The sequence below is a fragment of the Lissotriton helveticus genome, chromosome 12 (genome assembly GCF_964261635.1).
Source record: "Lissotriton helveticus chromosome 12, aLisHel1.1, whole genome shotgun sequence".
Taxonomy (NCBI): Eukaryota; Metazoa; Chordata; class Amphibia; order Caudata; family Salamandridae; genus Lissotriton; species Lissotriton helveticus.
Window position 1 is genome coordinate 450,709,354 of NC_136073.1, and position 23,849 is coordinate 450,733,202.

Below are 23,849 nucleotides of genomic sequence, written 5' to 3' on the forward strand. Positions count from 1 at the left end.
GGCAGTGCAACTGCCACAATGAGTCTGCTTGAAGCACGGAATATTAGGAAAATGAGATAGTTAAATTTCAGATTTTATATATTTATCCCTGAACCTTGAAAACCCCTTACTACCCCTTAATGATACACATACCTGAATCCTACAAACTCCCAACTATCCATCCCTTAACACTAGTCTTCTCACAACAACCGAATCCCCTTCCATTTAACACTACCCTTCCCTGAACCCTAATAACCACTTACTACACCTCAAAACTGTCCATCCTTAAACCCTAAAAACTTATTATACACTTAGCGCTACTATTCTCTGATCCCTAAGAACTTCTTTCTAACTGTTAACACTACCCTTCTCTGCACTCTAAAACCCACTTAATAGAGATTAATGCTAGCTTTCCCTGAACCCTAAAAATGTATTACTACTTGTTTATGCTACCCTTCCATGAGCCGTAAAACCCCTTGCTACTGCGACGTCATCCCGGCAATCACGACACCAACCCTAAAAATCCTGTACTACTCCTAATGCTGCCTATCCGTGAATCCTAAAAAACCCTTACTATATCTTAGAGCTTCCCATCCCTTAACTCTAAAAACCCCTTACTACCCTTAACGCTACCCTACCCTATACCCTAAAAACTCCATACTGTATCTTAATGCTGACCATCCATGAACCCTAAAACCCCCTTAGTGCCTCATAAAGCTACCCATCGCTAAACCCCGCAAAGTCCTGTCCCTGACCTTAAAATCTCTTTTTTACTCCTTAATGCTACACTTTCATGCACCCTAAAACCCCCATACTACCGCTTGACGTTAGCATTCCCTGAACAAAAAAAAGTTCCTTTCTGTCCATTAAAGCTTCCCTTCCCTGAGTCCTAAAGACTCCTTTCTACCCTTAGCATTACGGGTTTCTGAACCCTAAAAACGAATTCCTAACACTTCATGACAGCTTCTCCTGAACCCTAATGACTCCTTGTTACCCCACAATGCTATCCCTCTGTTAACCTTAAATATTCCCTACTGCCACTGGACCCTACCTTCTCTGAACCTTAAAACCCCTTAATGCCCCTTAATCCTACCATCCCTCAACCTTAAAAAAGCCTTACTACCCCTTAATGCTACTCTTCCCTGAACCCTTAACACTGTTTACCCCTTAAGGCTTCTCTTCCTGAATCCTATAACTTCCTTCTACCCCTTACCGTTACCCTTCTCTGCACCCCAAAAAAACCCTTACTACTCCTAATGCAACCCTTCCCTGAATCCTGCAAAGTCCTTACTACCCCTATTGCTACCTATCCCTGAACCTTACAAACTCCTTACCACCCCTTAATGTTACCTTTTCCTAAACCCTGAAAACTGTTTTTGTACCACTTAACGATACCCTTCTCTGCACCCTAAAAATCCTATATTACCACTTAATGCTGAATTTTGCTGAACCCTAAAACTCGTTACTGCCTCTTAACGCTGCCTCTTAACGCTGCCCTTCCTGGAACCTGGAAACATTACTCCTCCTTAATGCTGTCCATCCCTGAACCCTTAAACCCCCCTACTACTCTTTAACACAACCATTTCCTGTACCCTAAAAACCCTTTCTACCCCTTAAAGCTACTCTTTCCTGAGTCCTAAAAACTCATAGTATACCTTGATACTACCTGTTCCTGAACCCTAAAAAACGTGTTCTATCCCTTAACGCTACCTTTTCTTGAAACCTAAAAAACCCTTACTGGTCCTTAACACTACCTGTCACTGAACTATAAAAACCTGTTGTCTCCCTTAATGATACCCTTGCATTGAACCCTGAAATATTCTTTCTACAACTTAACGCTACTCCCTGATTGATTACATTACAAAAACGTACTATCCCTTAACAGTACTCTTTCCTGCACTCTGGAAGCCTTGCCAGGTGAAATTAGAGACATCATTATAAGATCCTTAGTGGTTTGGATAATTACAAAAAAACCTGACCTCTTTGAGTTGAGCCGGGGTGCTCATTGTACGACCTAGGAGCCTCTTGCGACCTACATGGTCAATTACATTTGGCCTCATGGTAGCACTGGGCTACTGGTTAATTGTCTGAGCCCTCCCATTCACAAAGATGTCAGACAGACATGTAAGCATGTATTTACATGTTAACTGAAGTTAACTAAAAGAACCAAAAATGGTGTCCTGCAAAACGTCTCCTTAGGAACACCAGAGGCACACGCGCTGAGGATCGTCACTGACATCAGTCGGTTACAGGAACTGCATGCCTTGAAGCCGGGCATCACTCGTGCACCAGGAGTCGATGGACTCAAAAAAGAAGTTGACATAAGTCTACAAAAAGTCAGTCAAAAAGTGACTGGAGGTACCGCTCTCTCCGGATCTGCGCTGGCTGGCGCAGAAAAAGAAAGAACTGACGTCCGCGTGCGAGGACGGCGTCAAAGCAGGTACTGCGACGTCATCCCGGCGATCACAATGCCAACAACGGACTCTGAGCCGACCGACGCCACCTTCTGACGCCCAGAGGTACTGTTGACGAAAAAACTTTTTGGATCTTATCTGACGCCTGGGGGTAATTCTAAGGTAAGAAATCTATAACTAACTAATGTTTCTTACAGATATATTGTTAGCGAAGGTAAGTAACTTGTTCATCATGTTTAAAGACCTCCTGCAACGAACATGTACAAATATGATAACATCTCTTCAAAATTCAAGAAAGTGTATTTTTCTAACATGTGAATGTCTTTCATCTTAGTACGTTTGACTATAGCACTGTATTGAGTGACATTTATTAAGAGTGATAGTTGTCAAACATAAGAAACTTAAAAACATTCATGCCCTCCTCCCATCTTAGACAACAATGGCATTAGTGAACCAAGAGTCCAGTCAGAGGTCATGTGCACCATCTATGTAGCAAAGGATGTTATTACCATGGAACAGCATTATAGTCTGTTAAATCAACTACATGAGAAGTTTTTTGTAAGGCCACATCCTGAACCTATATATATGTGATCTCATATGTCATAATGTAGAAAAAGGAGGCAAGAAGAAATAAAACAATTGCCTAGGATCACACACACTTTGGTCAGGTGAGAAGCCAGGATTGATCTAGGTTTTCTGGTTTCTCATTGTGGAATTCAGCCACTAGATAGGTATATTTATCTCTTTTGCTTTACATCAAAAGTTAAGGCTTTGTCTTTAATTCTTGGTGCATGAGATTAGAACATGGGTGTCCGACAGTAGACCACATGACACTTAGATTGTTTTTGGGCTCGAGAATCCATGAGAACTTCGAGTTGAGGTAGAGCTGGGCATTTCGTTAAAGCTTGGCTTGAGCTTTAAGTGGCTCGTCCACTTCTTTCACGTTGTAGCACTTGAGGGCACAAAGGCAAAGGAAGGACATATTTGACCATGATGAAACATTTTGGTGACGCTGGACTATCAAAACACAGCGCATGACTACTTGTTTGAATGTCCAAGACTTTCTTACTACACCACATTTTAGTGAGTGGACTATGATACTAGTCTAAATGATTGATACTAAATGATTGTTGGGTTACAATTCTGTTTACTAATTACATCCTTACTACTGGTGTTTAGTGTGATTTAAATTCTTCGTGTCTCTGTAAAATATTTAAAAAAGTAGTAGGGGAAAGTGATTCCCAAGAGAATAAAATTTGTCTCAACGGAAGTCGGGGATTCATAAAAACATGTTTTTGGTTCCAGAGTTTGCACCTTGCTCATTACTCAATAACTGGGGTGTGAGTGTTTTGATGTTGAGACTCGGGGACTACTCACCAAAGAAGTGTCACTATGTTGTGGGATCTGCCTAGATTTTTAATGTAGAGTTTACAGCCAGCATGATTTGGCAAAGTGTTAAAACCAGGTTTCAACGTACTGTCTCTGAGTGCCATGGCTAAAACCTCTTCATAGTTCCGGCTTCAATTGGTCGAGGTAGGGTGTTTGTGTCTGCCCACCTCAGTAGATTGGACACCTTGTTGGGGGTGCGAGGGGTCTTTCTCAAGGACCATTTATAGCACTTGCTATTTTAACTGAGCCTGTTTCTAAGCTCTAGTTGTGTGTACAGATAACAGACTAAAGGCATAAGGAGATTGTGAGGCCCAAGATTTTCGTTTATTCCAATTCAATAATCAAGTTACTTCTTTTGCACACGTAGCACACTTAGCTTGTTAAAGGTAGCATCTGCAAGCAAAGAAGGCTTACTCCATGATGTGGTACATGAATAGCAAGTCAGGTACAGCATAGCACAGTATATTGTCAAATCTGTATCTCCTCTAGTGAATAGGTATTTAATTTTTAGGGCAGTATGAAATGAAACTCTCCTATTTTCAACGACAAAATTGCCCGCATCCTAGCTTCCCTCCCCCCACCCGGTCCCTCTAGCCACATGGACAACCTTTCACCTCCCAGCCAGACCGAAAGCAGTTTACGCCCCCAACTTGCGACATTCAGACCAGTTACCTGCTTAGAGGTAGAATTTACCCTGGCCAAAATGAGAAGCGGATCACCTTTGGATCCGGCACCCATCAGATTCCTCAAAACCGTGACCCCCGTCATCGCCCCCACACTCACGGAACTTATCAACAGCTCACTTGCCCAGGGAGCTGTTCCTGCCAGCTGGAAGAGCGCGGTGGTAAAAGCACTCCAAAAAAAAACCCAACTCGACCCAGCAGACATGGCAAACTACCGGCCAATTTCACTCCTCCCTGGAATCAGCAAGGTAACCGAGAAATTGGTCAACGGACAATTGTCTCAGTTCTTCGAGACAAATAACATCCTACGGCAATCCCAAACTGGATTTCGCCCGGGTCATGGCACAGATACCGCCCTTCTTGCCGTCATCGAGGAGGCGAGACGCATATTGGATTCAGGAGGGTCAGTGGCAGTGATCCTCCTGGATCTCAGCGCAGCCTTCGACACAGTCAACCATCGTGTCCTTCTCCATCGACTCGCGGCAGCAGGGCTCACCGGGACGGCACTCAGTTGGATAGAATCCTTCCTCACCGGGCGCACGTTCCAGGTATGGGACGGCAATTACCACTCGTCCACCCTCCCCCTCACAAGCGGGGTCCCTCAGGGATCTTCCTTGAGCCCGACGCTTTTTAATGCATATATGGCCCCTCTTGAAGACGTGGTGACACCATTTGGCATAAAAATGGTAAGCTACGCTGATGACACTCAACTGGTCGTCTCCCTATCCCAACTAGTCGACCATCCAGACAACCTTGCTAACTGCCTCACGGAAATCCACAGCTGGATGTGCGATTCATCTTTAAAATTAAATGGGTCAAAGACCGAAGTGATGCTCCTGGGAAAACAATGGGTGACCATCCCCCCAGCAGTCTGGCCTGACGTGTTCGGGGAAATTCCCACCCCGAAGCGTGAAATCAAGACCCTCGGAGTGTGGCTCGAACCCGAGCTCTCCATGAAGACGCAAGCGGCCAAAACCGCGGGCACCTGTTTTGGGCTCATGCGCACTACCCGCAGGATTCTCCCCCTACTACCACCCGCCTCCAGGAAACTCCTTATCCAGGGACTAGTATTGTCACGTCTGGATTATAGCAACATGGTCTACCTGGGAGCCCCTGAAGCCACCATGACGAGACTGCAACGGACACAGAATGCAGCAGCACGTCTGCTCACGAACCTTTCCTCCAGAGTGTCAGCCAAACCTGCCCTTAAGGCCTTGCACTGGCTCCCTGTGCGCCAAAGGGTGGTATTCAAAGCCATGTGCACGACACATAAACTGATCAACGGATCTGGCCCTGCTATCCTCAGCAGCATATTCACCCCCTACAAAGCACCCAGATCCCTACGATCCGAGAATGAGCATTTGGCCAACATTCCCAAATTCAAAAGGACACGCACAGGAGGTCGACGCTTCTCAGTCCAAGTGGCCACTGGATGGAACTCCCTCCCACGTACCCTTAGACTGGAACCCAGTTACTTGGTCTTTCGTAAAAAACTGAAGACACATCTATTCCCTAAATAAATGTCCCTCCCCTCTTTCTCCTCCTCAGTTGGATAACATCTCCTTACAGCGCGGGGATGCCCTCGGGTCACCAGGCGCTTTACAAGTCGCTAAATAATAAAGTAACTTGACGACTCTCAGTTTATACCATGTACATGCTTCGCTGCTCCTGAGCCCTCCCAAAGCCCCACCACCCCAACCTCACCCTGTTGGCATCTGTATAGCACTAAGTCATACTACATGGCAAACTTTTTGGCCCCTATAATATGTTTGTAAGTTAGAAGAACGATTTTAGGGCATCAGTAGAAGCTTTTCAGGACTCCAATGGAATACATTCTACTGTTTACGTGGAGTTCTCTGCTGATTTGACATTTGGGAGGAATAAGAACTGCACCATCAAGGGATTCATTACAGAATGTTGAATTTTCGGCTGTTCTACCACGATTTGGTAATAACGTTACCACACCCGGGCATCGTGACATTACCAAAAAGGTAGAGAGAAATGGGCAGTATTTTTCTGTCTGTTGTTCTACAACTATTGTTGTAAAAATAGCACCAGTTTTTGGCACGCTCAGTGAACCATTTTCATCAGAAGGCAGAAATTGCATCAAATGCACTGAAAATCATTTTCCACACATTTCACCAGATGTTTGACAGCTTCCCTTGTTCTCTAAATTACCCCATATGCCGTACACAATACAGCAAATAGTCAATTACTGTTCTAAATTTTTCATAACAATAACCTATCTGTGTACGGTTAAGTTCCCTTCTTAGGTCTGGCTTAACAGCGGCTGCAATATTTTATGTTATTTTTACCCATAATCGAAGCCAGTAATTGTGCACACAATGCACACAAAGAGCATTTGTGAATGCCTGTGTTTATATTTGTTGGTACGTTTAAGTCAGACCTATGCTTGTTTAGCAGATGTCGCTGAAAAGAACTGGAGTACCTATACCGTTCTAATCAGAGCCTCGAAATGGTATCTGATTCACAGGACAAAAAAAATGGTAGCCGGCTAGCGTCTTCTGTCCTGTATTTATTATATTTGTTGTAAAAAAAAAAGACTAATTGTACCCAGTAAAAAAGCGAATTGTACATAGTACAATTCAGAGCAATGTGTATAAATGTAGTCACTATCGGTGGTTGTCTACAAGAAACCAGCACTCTACTTCTAACTGAAGCATCATAGGCTTTCTATTGGCCCAGTAAATAATTGCTTTTTTGGGGGGTGTTGTTGCATTGCATATTACACCATGTGTGCTTAGATCAAACACCACTTAAAGAGTGTCCTAGGAAGTTGGCTTATTAGGGTGTATGTGGTCTTTCCCCCCAGACTTCTAAACCACGCTCATGGCGAATTTTGCTTAGCTCCTCAACCCCAGAAAGAAAATGCTGCTCAAGTAAAATTAATAATGGACCGTAAAAACAAAGGAAGGTCCGCTTTGTCTAGTTAACACACAACGAGCCCACGGGCCCAGGGTGTACGTCTGAAGTGGATGCAGACTGAAAGAAGCTGTCTCTGTGGAGCCGACGGGGGACGGAAAGTGAAAGCGCGTGGTGGGAGCCAGAGAGGAGAAGCCATGCGGGCGCGCCGGTGGGAGCGTGTGAAGCAGAGGAGACAGCATGCGCGTGCACATCGGATGCCCGTGCGCGTACATGGTTTGTCTCCCTTCGCTAGGAAAAGTCACAACAATAGTGTCTCGCCAAGGCGAAGCAGCGCATGCGTTGCGTGCGCCCTCTGGCCTCTGCTTTTTCTTTTTGGAGAAGGAGTTTTTATATATATATATATATATATATATATATATATATATATATATATATATCAGTGCTAAAGTGTAAGTGAATGTGGGTCAAAACTGCCTGCAAGGCTAGCTAACAACAACCTTTATTCGGCTACCACACGGCAAGATTGAAAAGCAATAAGCTGGGTAATGAAGCTAACGTACACCCTGGACCCGTGGGCTCGTGTGTCAATGTGTACAAGTGGGGAGTGTGCCCACACTGGTCCTTAAAACTTGTCTAGGCCTTCTTGGTGTGTGACCGCTTTGTCTAGTCCCAAAGCAATGTATTTATGTAGTTGAAACATTTAGAAACTTCTGCTAGTAACTGGCGAAGCAGCGTGCTGCTCAGTAAAATCAAATACAATCAGAAGGGAAATTATTAAAATGCACTTAAAAAAGTGCAATTATAGAAAAATAGGGTTAGAAGATGTTGACAAAAGTGGGCAGCAAGAAAAAAATGTCACCCAATGGAAAGAAAAAAGTGCCGTTGGGAAAAGCAAGACTTGGGGAAAGTAATGTCTCCCAGATCTTTGTGATTGTAACAAGGGCCAGCACCCTTCCGCCCGGGAAGTGTGAGCTCCCAGGCACCAGGCGAGGTGCATAGTCACTTCAGGGCCACAGGACCCCCCGCCCCAACATATACAACATCCCGCAAATAACACACAGACACAAGTGTTAAGATTGGGAAAAAATTGCTGCAGGTTTATTATTACATCCAACATTATGTAATCACGGTGGGTTATCTTACGGACGATCAAAGGGCAGGCCTCATTCTCGCCACCTGCCCGCTTGTTGAGCCTACCAGCACAGTGGCGAACCACCCAACTGCTGCACCATTATGGTAATAAAACTACACACGCCCCTTGCGGGACGTATCTAGGCAAACCCCCGGTTGCACAAGCCCACAACCGCCCGAAGGACTACTGGAGCGCCGACACGAGTTCCTGGACCTCCCATGAGGTTCCAGGTTAGGCTCTGGCACCCCTATGTGCCCGCTGAAGTACATTGTTGCACCTCTCAGCTTCCGGATCGCCCTGTAACTCCGCCTGCAACGAAAAAAGGAACACATTAAAAACTCCCTTATGAGCGCCTCCCCCAAGCAGACACTCTGGGTAAGAGGTAGGGAGGGAAAAGAGTGTCCCCGACGTGGAGCGCGCAACGTCCGGAGCGGCAAAGAGGCCTGAGAAATGGCGAGAGGGAGAGATATACCCCCCTCTCCCTGCCTGCCGCCCCGGACGCGCGTTACCGACCCGCCCACATCCCACAGAGCAACGCCTGCCCTGGGGAGGAGTGGCTGACCATATTTCGGGACGGGGGCAGCCCTCCGCGACTAAGGGCCTGCCCTCCTGATGGCCACAGGGTGGCCTCGGGCAGGCGCATAGTCACTTCAGGGCCACAGGACCCCCCGCCCCAACATATACAACGTCCCGCAAATAACACACAGACACAAGTGTTAAGATTGGGAAAAAATTGCTGCAGGTTTATTATTACATACAACATTATGTAATCACGGTGGGTTATCTTACGGACGATCAAAGGGCATGCCGCATTCTCGCCACCTGCCCGCCTGTTGAGCCAATCAGCACAGTGGCGAACCACCCAACTGCTGCACCATTATGGTAATAAAACTACACACGCCCCTTGCGGGGCGTATCTAGGCAAACCCCCGGTTGCACAGGCCCACAACCGCCCGAAGGACTACTGGGGCGCCGACACGAGTTCCTGGACCTCCCATGAGGTTCCAGGTTAGGCTCTGGCACCCCTATGTGCCCACTGAAGTACATTGTTGCACCTCTCAGCTTCCGGATCGCCCTGTAACTCCGCCACAGCCCGGCCACCGGCCGGGCCCCCCACCACTTCGCTTCTTAGGGAAACCTGCAACCCTTGCTCTGCAGAGCATTTTGTCAGTCCAAGGAACAAGACCAAAACGACAGGTGAGCGGTGGACCCTTTCCACCACGAAGCGACCTGATCCTGGCATGAAAATTACATGCCTGAAGTAACCCAGGCCCCTCTGCCCCAAATCTGCAGATACCCCAGGACTTTTTAATGCTTTGCAACCATAGTGTAACCATACCCGGTTACCTGAAGTCATACTTCCAGGTGAATGACAAAGTGATGAGGAGGGGCCCCTACTACTGAAGGTGCTTTGTATCGAACAATAGGCGTTCCAGCACATGCCCTGCAACTCAACCACACCCTTCACAACAAGCATCAGCAGGCTATACCCTCGCAAGTTACAACTCCTGTTGTACGCCGTTCTCCACATAACATGGAGAAAGTGTGCTTACAATGACGCTTGTGCAGCCATACTCGAAAGAGCACAGGGGCATTGAAGGGAAAATACATATTATACTATATACTTGGGCGATGACTTTGCATATGCCAATACAGGATTGAACAGGTATTACAGCAGGCACCACCTGCCCTCTCGAGTTTAGTCTGGAAGCAGCTTAGGCCATGCTACCTGTAGATAGCTTGTCTGTAAGAATGACTTACGACCACCACAAAGGGATTGCTGGGACAAAAACCAAGTGCCCCCTTAAGATCCTGACCTGCAACATGACACGCCCGCTGACACCAAAAGGCCCCTGAAACTAGTCAGCAAATACCCCCGGGAACAGATTCCTCTACAGCAATAGTGTAGACTATCCCAGGTTCTAGAGGTCATACCCCTGGAAAGTGCCCAAGAGATGAGGGGGGCCTCCCCTGCTGATAACGTTCCCTAATCACAAAAGTAGAACCAGTGCATGACACTGAAACCCACCACACACCTTCGCACAAAGCATCAGCAGACTACACCCAGTAATGTACAACTCCTGCTGAAATGCCGTTCACAAAATACAACTGTAAACTGTGCTTTGTGTACGCTTGAGCAACAATCCTGAAGCAAAGTACAGAGGGCTATTTAAGTGCTCCGTGCAAAGTATAACTTGAGTGGTGGACTTATATTTAAATACAGGGTTACAAAGGAAACAGCTGATAACCCATGCCCCCTGGAGGCCGGAGACTGCTTAGACCCTGCTACCATCAATAATAGCTTGTCTATAAAAGTTGACTTACGACCCCCGCCAAAGGGATTAACAAGCTGAAACAAGGAGTTCCCCCTCTGAATTAATCAGCATATATCCGCGGGAAGGATTCCACTACGGCAATAGTGTGTAGACTATCCCAAGAGCGTGAGGTCAAGCCTTTGGAAATGGCCCAAGGGATGAGGGCCCCCCCCCCTGCTGCTATCGCACCCTAATCTATACCCTAGGAGAACCAGCGCATGCCACTGAGACCCAACACTCATCTTTACGCAAGGCATCAGCAGACTGCACCCAGAAACGTACAACTTCTGCAGAGGTGCAGTACTCAAACTTCAACTGACTACTGTGCTTAGTGTACGCTAGAGCTACTAAAACAAGCAAAGTACTGATGGCTATTACAGTGCACGAAGCTTAATTTAGTAACTTGCGTGGTGCACTTCCATTTTATATACAGGAATGCAAAGGAAACAGCTGGTAACACGTGTCCCCCAGAAACCAGGGGGCCGCTTAGACCATGTTACTTCAAGAATAGCTTATCTATAAAATTTGCCTAACCCCTCGCGCATATGGGAAAATAAGCTGGAACAAGGAGCTCCCCCTATTGGCGATAAGAAACCGCGGGTCAACTTCTCACCTTGGGAGGTGCACCAGGGAACTAAAGGATACACAGGTTCATCACGAAGCTGTTCCAATGCAAGCCAGGGGAGCCCAACCACACTAACCCTGAACAGAAGCTGTGTGTCCAAATCCTGATGAAGCCCAACGTACACAGCCACCACCCAAAATCGTGAAAACAAACCAAAAAAGGTGGGGGTTAGAATACCAGATAGACATTCTGAGTTTCCAAAACAGCTGCCACTTCACTTCTTGCACAATACAATAGAGAGAGTTTTCTATGTGCCCACTTTTCAGGTATAATGTGGCAAGGGCTTGCGTGCCTACAGCGCCTGCTGCATAAGTAAATAGAAGGCGTAGGCCTACAAACTAACAACAAGAGCTCCCCTTACTTACATTTCTAGTAATTCTACTTGCCTCGGAAATTGGAAGAGTCTTCCCAGTGAGATCTTGTTGAGAGAGAGTCTGACAACTTGTCACGTGATCTTCTACCAGTGTAATAACTCGAAGTGACATACGCTTATTACTAACCTCTTGCAACCGCTAAGTGCTACAAAACAACGATTGGTTACCAGACCAACACCAGTGGCACTAGCGCCTGCGTAACCATCCGCTCCTGGGTAGGCCTGTCTACCAGCAGGTAGGCTTGGGACCACCTGTGGCCCCGGAACCTCTTGGAGAGGTGGCCCACATTCCTGGCCAAAAACATGTGAAAACCAGCCACAGGCTGTTCTCACTGGGCTCATCCATAAGATGTGTTCGATACCTATCAAATGTTTAATGCTCAAACTGTATGAAGCTTCATCTAGGCTGTGCTAAAATGGGATCATTAAGAAAATTATAGGTCCGCACACCCCACATGCAGGACTCAAACCCATAAACACCTTTCAGCTCAAGGGCGGATTCGTCAAGCGGGATCAGGGCCGAACAAATATATGGGCCGAGAGAAAAGAAACAATATACTTAGAAGTGTAGTTCCCGGGAGTGCCTGCCCTACACTGTATGTAAATCGACCCAAATTAGGTGCTAGACCCATGAAAAGTGACTGAAGATAACACCTTTGTCACTTGCATCCACGCTGATGTGGCCTACGTGCCTTCCGTGCTGGCGGACGCCGCACTATCATGATTAGAGGGTAAAGTTAGATGTAGAACAATAATAACGCTCCAAATGGCCTTAAAATTGCGCAAGAGCAGTTGTCCCTACCCATGCGTGTACACTGAGCGCGCAACTACGCACCTCTCCAGGAACGAGCAGGCATACCTGAGACAGCCATCATACTTTATGTGTACACTGGTAGCCTGAACTACTGCACGTCCCTTGTGCCAGCAAACGGTTGTGTGTACATAATGTCCACACTATGCCGTAGCATTTGTTTGGCCGGTGTATCGCACCTGTCCTAGGAATGAATACCGAATCACGTGTACGTACTGATCACCTCATGCAAGGATAGCATACCGCTTAGTCTGAATCACACAAATCTTAGTCCCGGCACACCGATGCATGTACACATTAGCCACATCCTGCAGATCTAGCTTGGTGCTTGCCTGATGCCCCATACCTCTCTTGCACCGGGGCACCCAGTTACCTGTACACATGGCGGTATCAAGCAGAGTACACTGGCAGAAGTTCTGGTGTACCACACCCCCCTCAAGCAAGTACTCAGGCCTGTGTACATATAGCGAAAACATCTTCTCCTATCTGCCGGCACACAGGTGCTTGTACCTGTGAGTATATATTATAACTAGAGTACGTGTGAACTATGCACTAGTGGTGCTGTACCCTGCACATTCGTAAAGGTGCATTGTGATTGCGTGCTGACACAACAAAGAGCAAACCGGAAGCTGCTCTATAATATGCAGACCGGGCCTGCCAGGCGCACCCAGGAGGGTGTGAGGGGTGCTCACATCTGCTCGTCCACAAGCCCAACTACCCAGCACACCTCATCCCCAGCCTGTAAGCAAACCTCAACTTAATAAAATTGAAGCCCTCTACTGATGACAGGTGAAACCTCACGTGGAGGAAATATATCCCCAGACTCTGGAAGTGTCTTACCAGTGTATTCTAGTGCTTGGTGTCTGATAATGCGTGCAGTGGAAACCTATTACCTGCGGCTGATTATGTACAAAGCAAGCTTCACGTATAGCTTATCATGTTCGCAATGCCGCCCCTTGACAGACTTAACTTCCAGTACTTGCACTCTAGCCACCCGAGCCTGCGGGAACTAATGAGCAATCACGACCGCCTGACGTGCATTCAAGAGATTACCACTACAGCAACATAGAAGCATGTGTAGCTTGCCTAAGAAGCTCTTGCGACGGAACCCAGGGCCGCGAACACGCAAAACAAATGCTGTACCAGTTCGCTACATTCACCAATGCACATTCCTTGCCATTAAGTTCTTATGTTACTTGTGGGTAGCGTAGAAATGGAAAAGCAAAAGTCATCCTAGTACCTCACCAGGTACTCATTCCTAAGGCAAGGGACACGAGTTAACTATAAACTATAACTTTCGGGGATAAGCATATTCCTATTTTGGGAATTAGCAGATTACGACATCTGCGAGCGTGCAGGAGCCGCAATATAGACCGCCACCCTGGAAGCTGTTCGTCACCCATGGCCCTATATCGTGAGACAGGGGAAGGCAGTGAAGGTACCAAGGAAGATGGTCTTGCTAGACGTGATCTCTAATCGATCCTGGAGCTGTTGCAAGGATTCTGATGTCTACTGGACTTCCCCAGCGAGCGCGCCAGTTAGCTCAACATGATATGAGAACTGAGAGACAGCGCAGTAAGGCCTGTCAGTGTCAAGTGGTGCATGTGTTTCACTAAAAGAAACTGCCTTGTTGAGTCTCCCTGTAACGGGAAAGTGTGTTATGATATTCACGTGTGAATATGTCACATGAACCAGTGTATCTGCATAATGCCGGTGAAGTGGCATCTTAATATTGCCACCATAGTTAATCAGCTAACTTAATTGACACTAAATGCAGTTTACTTGGGGAATCATTGCATTAAGTGTCCAGAAGTCTAGCCACAGTTTTTACCGATACATACCCTAAATAGATTTAATGGGTAATCTATACAACTTAAGCAAATATATTCCGGAGTGTGAACCACATATTAAAATCAGTAGAGGTACCTGGTGTGTAGTCCTAATACATTTTAGAATAATCAGGTGTACGACAATCCGTGAAGTTGAACATGCCCTTTTGCAAAACACCACTTGAGGGCAAGGACAATAGTATCCTACCGTGCTATGCAATGAAATTCTATGAGAAAACATGGCATGAATATACAAATTCCGGCGTGTGCGGAGAAACTGAAACCGAGAGACCGTTCCCCCTGGTGGCCAACACCCCCCACTGCCCGAATAAAACCCGAGCGAGACAATTGCTAACACATCCTTGACCAATATATGCCCCGACACTTGCCAAAGTGCAGTGTTGCTGTAAGCGGCACGAGAACCAAAAACCCCCAGAGACAAGGCCGGCCAGGAGCTCCAGCAAAAAACGTCTCTCCGTTCCCGTCGTTGCCTGCCCAAAGGCATGTCCAAGAACCCTGGCTCCGTGTACCATGCCCTGAAGGGCGGCTGTGTGGAGCCATGTATACATAATTTCTGTTTCAAATAGACTGTAACAATATATCATTTAACGACCGATCGAAAATTCGATGAGGCATACATAGAAAATAGTGTAGACAAGATCCACCTTCAACCTGATTGAACCAGCGCAAAGACCACACGAAATCTTCTACATGCCGTAAATGAGCAAAGGCTGCCGCGGAATGTGGAATATCACTCCTTGTGAACAACAGCCCCTGCATGTTGGTAGGGAACACCAGCTACCGGATGGCCACCCCGCCCCATTACATCCTCACGGGGGAGACATCCTAATCAACAAAAGTAAAGCGATATGCACCACCACAACCACGGCAAAACATCATCCACGGCAAAACATCATCATATAAAATTTACCCCCGTTCATTCCTCCATCAACATAGTCACTCGTAATTATCCAAGCAGTTACCCGAAAAGGGGGGGGGGGGTCTGACACCATACCAACTCGCAGCACACACCCCACATACCCTAGATCGCGCCCCGATCAGCCCTAGCTGGGAGAAAGGTCCACTTGCCGAACGCTCCCACATGCACTCGGCCGCCGCTCAACCACTGCCGGGCACTGCTCATGCTCTCAGGAATGTCCATAGATAGCGCAAACACAACCACGTGTTGCCGCCAGCAAGGCATGGAACGGTGTTACCCGGTCACCCCACAAATGTGCCATCTGGCCGACGGACCCCAGCAGCCGCTGCGACCGCCCCTGTATAAAGCGCCGAGATTCACACACAGCGACCCTCGAGGCGCAACGAATGCGCACGTGAACACCAGCAAACCCCTGCCTGTACTCCAACATGGACCGCACGAGTACCGAGCGGCAAGAAGCAGGCCAGCATCGAGGCCTGGTGGTGGAACGGCACATCAAGTTCCAAGCCGGGCTAAAGAGACCCAGTCACCCGAGCACGAGGCCACGGATGCATCTGCCGCACAACACAACCCCCAGCCAATGAGGGGGGGTGGGGGGGGCAAGGACCTCCATAGCCACAACCCCTGCCCCACAAACCAGACGACCCAACTCCCACACGGAGTCACAATAGGAAAATTGGGGGGGGGGGGACTAGCAATAGACTGCGCACTCCGCCACTACCGGCTGATAGGACAATACGATAAATAAGAAATTCTACCGCCCTTTGAATGACCGTAGCGCGGCTATTTAGAGACCAAGGCACAAACAATTACCCGTAAGGGTCTGTCGGCGCAGGGGGGGACCGTCAGGAAGATCACCAAGACATTTCTCGGGACTACTCTCAAAATTGGCATCTGAAACCCAACCACCATTGGAAAATGAACTCAAGAGCATCGCTGGCGTCTCAGCCATCACAAGGCCGGTATTATTTATGCATCCCCACACTCTCCTCATGCATTTAACATCAAAGTGCGGGCTCTCGGCTGCGATCTGCTGAGCACAGCACCCTTCTTCTACACTGAGTCATGCTTCCAGTAGGGGGACAGGCCTTGCCACTGAGCCCCTGCCTCCGGGCCCCACGGATCCCTCTAAAACCTTATTGCACACCGCACGATGGACCCGGAAACCCACTGCCACCATCGCCAAGGCAGAGAAACATGGTCCACGTGGAATTCGGCCAGGCCAAGACAAACCGGGCCACTAAGCCCATGTCACTCAAGGTAAGGGGACGACTGGAAGAAGCTGGGAATGCCCCGCTACGCACTCAAAGCAGGATCGATCAAGTAATACCGCAGCCGCTCCTCGGCACAACCCTCTAAGCCAGCTAAACAAGGACGACAAGAGCATCCCTAAACCACTCACCACGTAAAAGACGTACCGGGAACACGACGCCTGACAACAGAAGCAGCTCCTCGGCACGATCACTTAGGCCGGAAAAGACGAAAGGAGTGTCCCCGACGTGGAGCGTGCAACGTCCGGAGCGGCAAAGAGGCCTGAGAAATGGCGAGAAGGAGAGATATACCCCCCTCTCCCTGCCTGCCGCCCCGGACGCGCGTCACCAACCCGCCCACATCCCACACACCAACGCCTGCCCTGGGGAGGAGTGGCTGACCATATTTCGGGACGGGGGCAGCCCTCCGCGACTAAGGGCCCGCCCTCCTGATGGCCACAGGGTGGCCTCGGGCAGGCGCAGATCAAAAACATATGGTAACAAAAAAAGGCGTTGTCGCCTTCGTAATGAAAAGCAGGAGACTGCAGGTTTGAGCCAGAGTGCCATTGAAAGGAATCTAGAGTAACCTCGAAGGAGCAGGGAGTGCGGGCGGGGAAAAGCAGCCAAGCGTGTTTGGATGTGAGGTCCCGACAGGGAAGGACAGAGCTGCAGAATAACCTTCCTTGCTGCGAAATCATGTTTAAGACAGTGATAGGCAGTGCAGGTGCCAGTGTCAGCCGAGGACACCTGAAGGTCAAACAGAGGTGCGGTGGGTGCAGACGGCGGAGCCCTGTCAGAAATCCTCAAGCAGGTCTGTGTACAGGTTGCATAGACATCCGATCAAAAATGTATTCCCGAGGCGTTCCCATGGCACCTGCAGTACCAGCGGGACGTAAGGCACGCCCCTGCGGTGCAAGGTGCCCCCAACGCTTCAGGGGGCCCCCAGACAGCCCAAGGCCAATGACGATCTGTGATATGTGAGAGACTGGAGACCCCTCATCATATTATGCCGCCCCTGAATGCAAGCTCTTCGCCTCCAAATATTGTGCCACGTGTCAGTGGCATGGCTACTTTAAACTGGTATGAAATCAAAGGAGTCCTGAGAAGTAAGATCGTTTATGGTTGCTAATCTATTATGTTTGTACTTTTTTTGCAGGGTTCTGCAGATCCAGGAAGAGCTCTCGCAGCTGCTAAGCTGATGTAAGTTTATATGTTTGAACTTGTTTTTGGTGCTCGTGCTCATCATTCTAGGAGCATTTCTTTTCATGACCTGTTACCATATTGCCTTCTTCAAGTCAAGTCAAGTCAAAAGATTTATATAGCGCGCTACATACCCAGAGGGTCTCAAGGCGCTTGTAGAAGGGTGGGGAGTTACTTGTCGAATATCCACGTTTTGAGTTGCTTTCTGAATGCTAGGTGGTTCTGAGTAAGGCGAAGGTGAGTGGGAAGTGAGTTCCAAGTTTTAGCTGCTAGGTAGGAGAAGGATCTACCTCCCATGGTGGTTTTGTTGATGCGAGGTACAGTGGCAAGGGCTTGGTTGGAGGATCGTAGCTGGCGGGAGGGGGTGTAGAAGGATAGTCGTGTGTTGAGGCATTCGGGTCCGATTTCGTAGAGTGCTTTGTGTGCGTGGGTTAGGAGTCGGAAAGTGATCCTCTTATTGACGGGGAGCCAGTGGAGGTTTTTCAGGTGATCAGAGATGTGTTCTCTACGCGGGATGTCTAATATGAGCCTGGCTGATGCGTTCTGGATGCGTTGTAGTTTTTTCTGGAGTTTTGCGGTGGTGCCGGCGTAGAGGGTGTTTCCGTAGTCCAGTCGGCTCGTGACCAGAGCGTGGGTGACTGTTTTTCTAGTTTCGGTAGGGATCCAGCGAAATGTTTTTTGGAGCATGCGAAGAATGTTGAAGCAAGATGAAGAAACGGCGTTGACTTGTCTGTTCATCGAGAGTGAGGAATCTAGGATGACGCCCAGGTTCCGTGCGTGGCCCGTCGGGATGGGTGCTTTTCCAAGGGCCTCTGGCCACCAAGAGTCGTCCCAGGCGAAGGGGGAGGTACCTAAGATGAGGACTTCTGTTTTGTCTGAGTTCAGTTTCAGACGGCTGTGCTTCATCCATTCGGCTACTTCTTGCATTCCTTCGTGTAGGTTGGTTTTGGCCGTGTTAGGGTCTCTGGTGAGTGATAGGATCAGTTGAGTGTCGTCGGCGTAGGAGATGATGTTGAGGTTATGTTGGCGTGCGATGGCCGCGAGGGGGCTCATGTAAACGTTGAAGAGGGTGGGACTGAGTGAGGACCCTTGAGGTACGCCGCAGATGACTTCAGTGGCCTCTGACTTGAATGGTGGAAGGCGGACTCTCTGGGTTCTTCCGGAGAGGAACGAGGTGATCCATTCCAGTGCTTTTCCTTGGATTCCGATGTTTTTGAGGCGCTGTAGAAGGGTGCTATGGCAGACTGTGTCGAAGGCTGCGGAGAGGTCGAGGAGGATGAGGGCGACTGTGTCTCCATTGTCCAGTAGAGTTCGAATGTCGTCTGTTGCTGCGATGAGGGCGGTTTCGGTGCTGTGCTTGGCTCGGAAGCCGGATTGTGAGGAGTCGAGGGATTTGTTGGTTTCGAGGAATGCGGCGAGCTGGTTGTTGACAGCTTTCTCGATGACTTTGGCCGGGAATGGAAGGAGTGAGATAGGGCGATAGTTTTTGAGTTCGGTGGGGTCAGCTGTGGGTTTCTTCAGGAGGGCGCTGAGTTCGGCATGTTTCCAGCTTTCCGGGAAGGTTGCGGAGTTGAGGGAGTAGTTGATGACGTCTCGGAGGTGCGGTGCAATAATGGAGTCTGCTTTGTTAAAGATGTGGTGAGGGCAAGGGTCTGTGGGGGATCCTGAGTGGATAGAGTTCATCAGACGGATGGTGTCCTCAGTGGAGATTGGCTTCCAGTCATTGAGGATGTTCAGGGGGGGTGGGGGTCCTGCAGGGGATTGGGTGGGTTGGTCTTCGGGTTGGTTGTCGAAGCTGTTGTGGATGTCTGCAATTTTGTTGTGGAAGAATGAGGCTAGGGAGTCGCAGAGGGCTTGGGAGGGGGTGATGTCGTTGGAGTTGGCTGAGGGGTTGGTAAATTCCTTGACGATGTTGAATAATTCCTTGCTGTTGTGGGCGTTGTTGTCTAGACGGTCCTTGAAGGCTGCTTTCTTGGCATTTCGGATTAGTTGGTGGTGTATGCGGGTGGCGTTTTTGAAGGCGTCCTTGGTGCTGGTGGTTGGGTCTTTTTTCCAGGCCTTCTCGAGGGAGCGACAGAGTTTCTTGGATTTCTTAAGATCATCGTTGAACCAGGAGGCCTTCTTGCTGCCTAGTTTGATTTGTCGTTTTTTCAGTGGTGCTAGGATGTCGGCGCTGTTGGATAACCATTGGGTGAGGTTGGTGGCTGCTTGGTCTGGGTTTGAGGAGTGGGCGGGGGGCTTTTGAAGAAGCGATGAGGAGATCTGGTCGATGGTGATTTTGTTCCAGTTTCTTTGCAGAGTGGGTTGGGGGTGGTTGTTGGGTGTGGGCTTGTTGTAGGTGAAGTGAACGCAGCTGTGGTCAGTCCAAAGGAGAGCTGTGGTGTGGCTGAAGGAAACATGCTTGCTGGAGGTGAAGATAGGGTCGAGTGTGTGACCTGCGATGTGGGTGGGGGTAGTGACAAGTTGTTTAAGTCCGAGGTTAGCGAGGTTGTCCAAGAGGGTGGTGGTGTTGCGGTCGTTGTTCTTTTCAAGGTGAAAGTTGAGGTCTCCCAAAAGGATGTAGTCCTCGGAGGGGAGCGCGTGTGGAGTGATGAAGCCCGTGATGTCTTCACTAAATTGTGCGCGGGGTCCTGGTGGCCTGTAAAGGAGGGTGCCTCGGAGTGTGGTCTTGGGGTCGATGTGGATCTGGAAGTGAAGGTGTTCAGAGTTGGCGAGATTGACGTCTGAGCTGGTTGAGATGCGGATGGATTTCTTATAGACGATAGCGATGCCTCCTCCTGTGTGGCCGGTACGGTCCTTGCGAATGATCTTATAGCCTTCCGGGATGGCAATGGTGATGTCTGGGGCTGAAGAGGCATTCATCCATGTTTCTGTTAGGAAAGCGACGTCCGGAGAGATGGTGTCGAGTAGATTCCAGAGGTCAATGGTCTTGTATTTGATGCTTCACTAAAATAACGACAGGAGAATCATTCTGATGCTAATGCCATTTTTTTTCATGGGTAAGCATTTGGCCTCTTGGTTTATGATGCAGTGATAATAAAGGGCCATATTGGCAAGGTATTTGTTATATATATCATCTCCCGGGAATAAAGGGCGGGGTAAAAAAAAAAAGCATTTCAGTTTTTACTCCCATAGCAATGTTTGCTCTGCGCCTCAGAATTACTCCAAACCTGGCTAAAACTTTAATCAAGGAGAAGTGCCTTACCATGGTTTGTTGTAAATCTGTTCTGTAACTTGTTTTGAGATTTTAGCATTAATAAACTGTGTCAGGTGGGCTTGAAAGGATTAAAAGTTAGGGCCCCCATGGACTGCTGCATTTCTAAATGCTTATTTCATAAAGTGCAAACCTACAGTTAATTGGCTCGATCATGAGGTCCTCTCTGTTGGACAATTGCCACATTATTTTGGACGGCCTCTCATTCCTTCTACTGCCTTTTTTTTGAATTTTGAAATAGCATGTAGTCATGAATCCATTGCACAGATTTTATCTCTTTTCTATTTTGTGTTCCTCTCACAGAGAAGATGATGTGGCTGGAATTGACATTAACATGGGCTGTCCCAAGGAGTACTCTACCAAGGTAGGAGAAAGATTGAAATCTGCTGTCATGCTCAGGATAGCTTCTACAGGCACACACACATGGCGCTAATGCCTTGAGTTTGATGTCACTTATAGAACCTAGAATAGCTGCATTTAGCCAAAACATAGAAGCTCATAATGTGTCACAGGTTATTGAGTAAATTATACTGGAGGGTAGTTTGCTGTAGAGCAACACAAGCCTTAGACTTTCAGCAGTGGCAAGCTTTTTGCTCTGTGTCCGCATTCCCCAGCCTTTTGCCAGAAAATACATTCAGAAGATTCCTTCCAGGCCTTGTCCATCTGTTGTTTCATTCAAGATGATTTCTGTCATACTGCATAGTAGCCTACACTGTTTCTGATTCTCGCCCGTGTTAACTGAAGACTCAAATCCTCGGCTACAGCAGTAGATGGAAAGCTTTTAGGCTGCATCTTCACCGTCTTTCAAGTGCTTCATTCACTGATCGCAGTATTGTGGTCGTGGTAACACAGTTCAGCATATATCACAATCAAGAAACCCTTGGGTTTAAAAGAATAAAGCTGTCAAGGTAGAGACGTAGCCACAGAGTGGTATCCCTTTAAAAGGTCGAAATCCTAAACCCAGCAGAAGTGGCATGCTTCATCATTGGTATGCTCCTTGTGCTGTGATGCAAAGTCACGACACAAGTTACAACCCCCTCTCTGAGAGGAAGGAGCTCTGGGATATTTTTTGTATGGAGGAAGGTATACTAAATACTACAGTGATGAGCTCAAGGTTGTGGAGGTAGCAGTGCAAATGAAAAAAGTGAAAATAAAACTAGCTCCACGGTAGACAATATCCCTTAATTTATGCGTTCCAGGGCTAGGATTAAAAACAGCCCTAACCAAGACTAGGTCTGGGCTCACGGGCAATAAGGACAAGCCTCACTTACCAGAAAAACCAAAACGAGCACCAATATTGCCAACTTATTTCAAGGGTAGCCTGTTTTTACCTTAAGACTGCCTGATTTAAACAGAAAGTCACTGGACCAATTTTTCAGTCCTGAATGAATCAATTATTTTATTCAAAAAATTTTCACAACACATTTAGAAAAAGTTCACAAATTTAAGAACATTGCTTACTTCACTCCACACTCACTCACAGCCATAAGTTTGACATATTCTTCAATCATTCAACCATGCATACAAACCATAGAAAACAAAGAATAAATTTACATCAGTTATTACAACACATTATTTACAAACATCATTTCAAAACAACAGCATTGGGAAAACTTTTTCAATTTTGGGCTGTTTTTTGTTTTCTCAACAGTACTCCTAACGCTGTGTGCAACAGGGTCAACGCGTTTCGAAATCCCTTAGTTAAAGGGAAATCTCATCAGAACCACGTAGCTCCACAAGGTGCTCAGATTCTATAGGTGTCGGCTATTCGCCGCTTTCAACCAGAATTGGGGGTTGGGGGTGTAGAGAACCCGCGAGGCTCACTGAATGAGATCCTACAAGCGCTACCGCCGTCCGGCTCCATGTGCCATTACAAGAGACAGTCTCTTGTAATGGCACACTGAGCCGGACGGCGGTAGCGCTTGTAGGATCTCATTCAGTGAACCTAGCGGGTTCTCTACACCCCCAACCCCCCCTCATCAACTGTTGGAGGATAAAACACGCCATTTAAAAAATCTATTTCATGAGATACAATTCTGGTTGAAAGCGGCAATAGCCGACACCTATAGAATCTGAGCACCTTGTGGAGCTACGTGGTCCTGATGAGATTTCCCTTTAACTAAGGGATTTCGAAACGCGTAGACCCTGTTGCACACAGCGTTAGGAGTACTGTTGAGAAAACAAAAAACAGCCCAAAATTGAAAAAGTTTTCCCAATGCTGTTGTTTTGAAATGATGTTTGTAAATAATGTGTTGTAATAACTGATGTAAATTTATTCTTTGTTTTCTATGGTTTGTATGCATGGTTGAATGATTGAAGAATATGTCAAACTTATGGGTGTGAGTGAGTGTGGAGTGAAGTAAGCAAAGTTCTTAACTTTGTGAACTTTTTCTAAATGTGTTATGAAAAAAGTTTGAATAAAATAGTTGATTCATTCAGGACTGAAAAATTGGTCCAGTGACTTTCTGTTTAAATCAGGCAGTCTTAAGGTAAAAACAGGCTACCCTTGAAATAAGTTGGCAATATTGGTGCTCGTTATGGTTTTTCCAGGATTAAAAACAGGGCACTAGCGAGAAAGACATATGCCCGCAGTTAGTGACCATATTTTGACTCTAATTGCTAGTATTTGTCTTTCACGCTCATGTCCTATTTTTAATCCTCACCCAGGGATGCACAAATACAGGGAAAATGTGTACCGTGAATTTCAGGAAAACTAAAGGTAACAACATTTCCATTTTTCCTCCTGGAGACTTAGAAATTCAATGTAGAATTTCTCCCTTGATACCAGAACTGCGATTCTGGTGGCTTC

The 23,849-nt window shown here is 47.5% G+C and overlaps 1 protein-coding gene across 3 annotated transcripts in view; it reads left to right on the forward strand.

Annotated features, from left to right (window-relative positions):
- Positions 1–23,849, forward strand: part of DUS2 (dihydrouridine synthase 2) — a 507,948-nt gene that overhangs the window by 131,159 nt on the left and 352,940 nt on the right. For all 3 annotated transcript variants that reach the window (XM_078669057.1, XM_078669059.1, XM_078669058.1), the window contains exons 5-6: positions 17,783–17,826; positions 21,344–21,404. In XM_078669057.1, the coding sequence (XP_078525183.1) occupies positions 17,783–17,826; positions 21,344–21,404 (105 nt within the window). The remainder of the gene's footprint in view (positions 1–17,782; positions 17,827–21,343; positions 21,405–23,849) is intronic.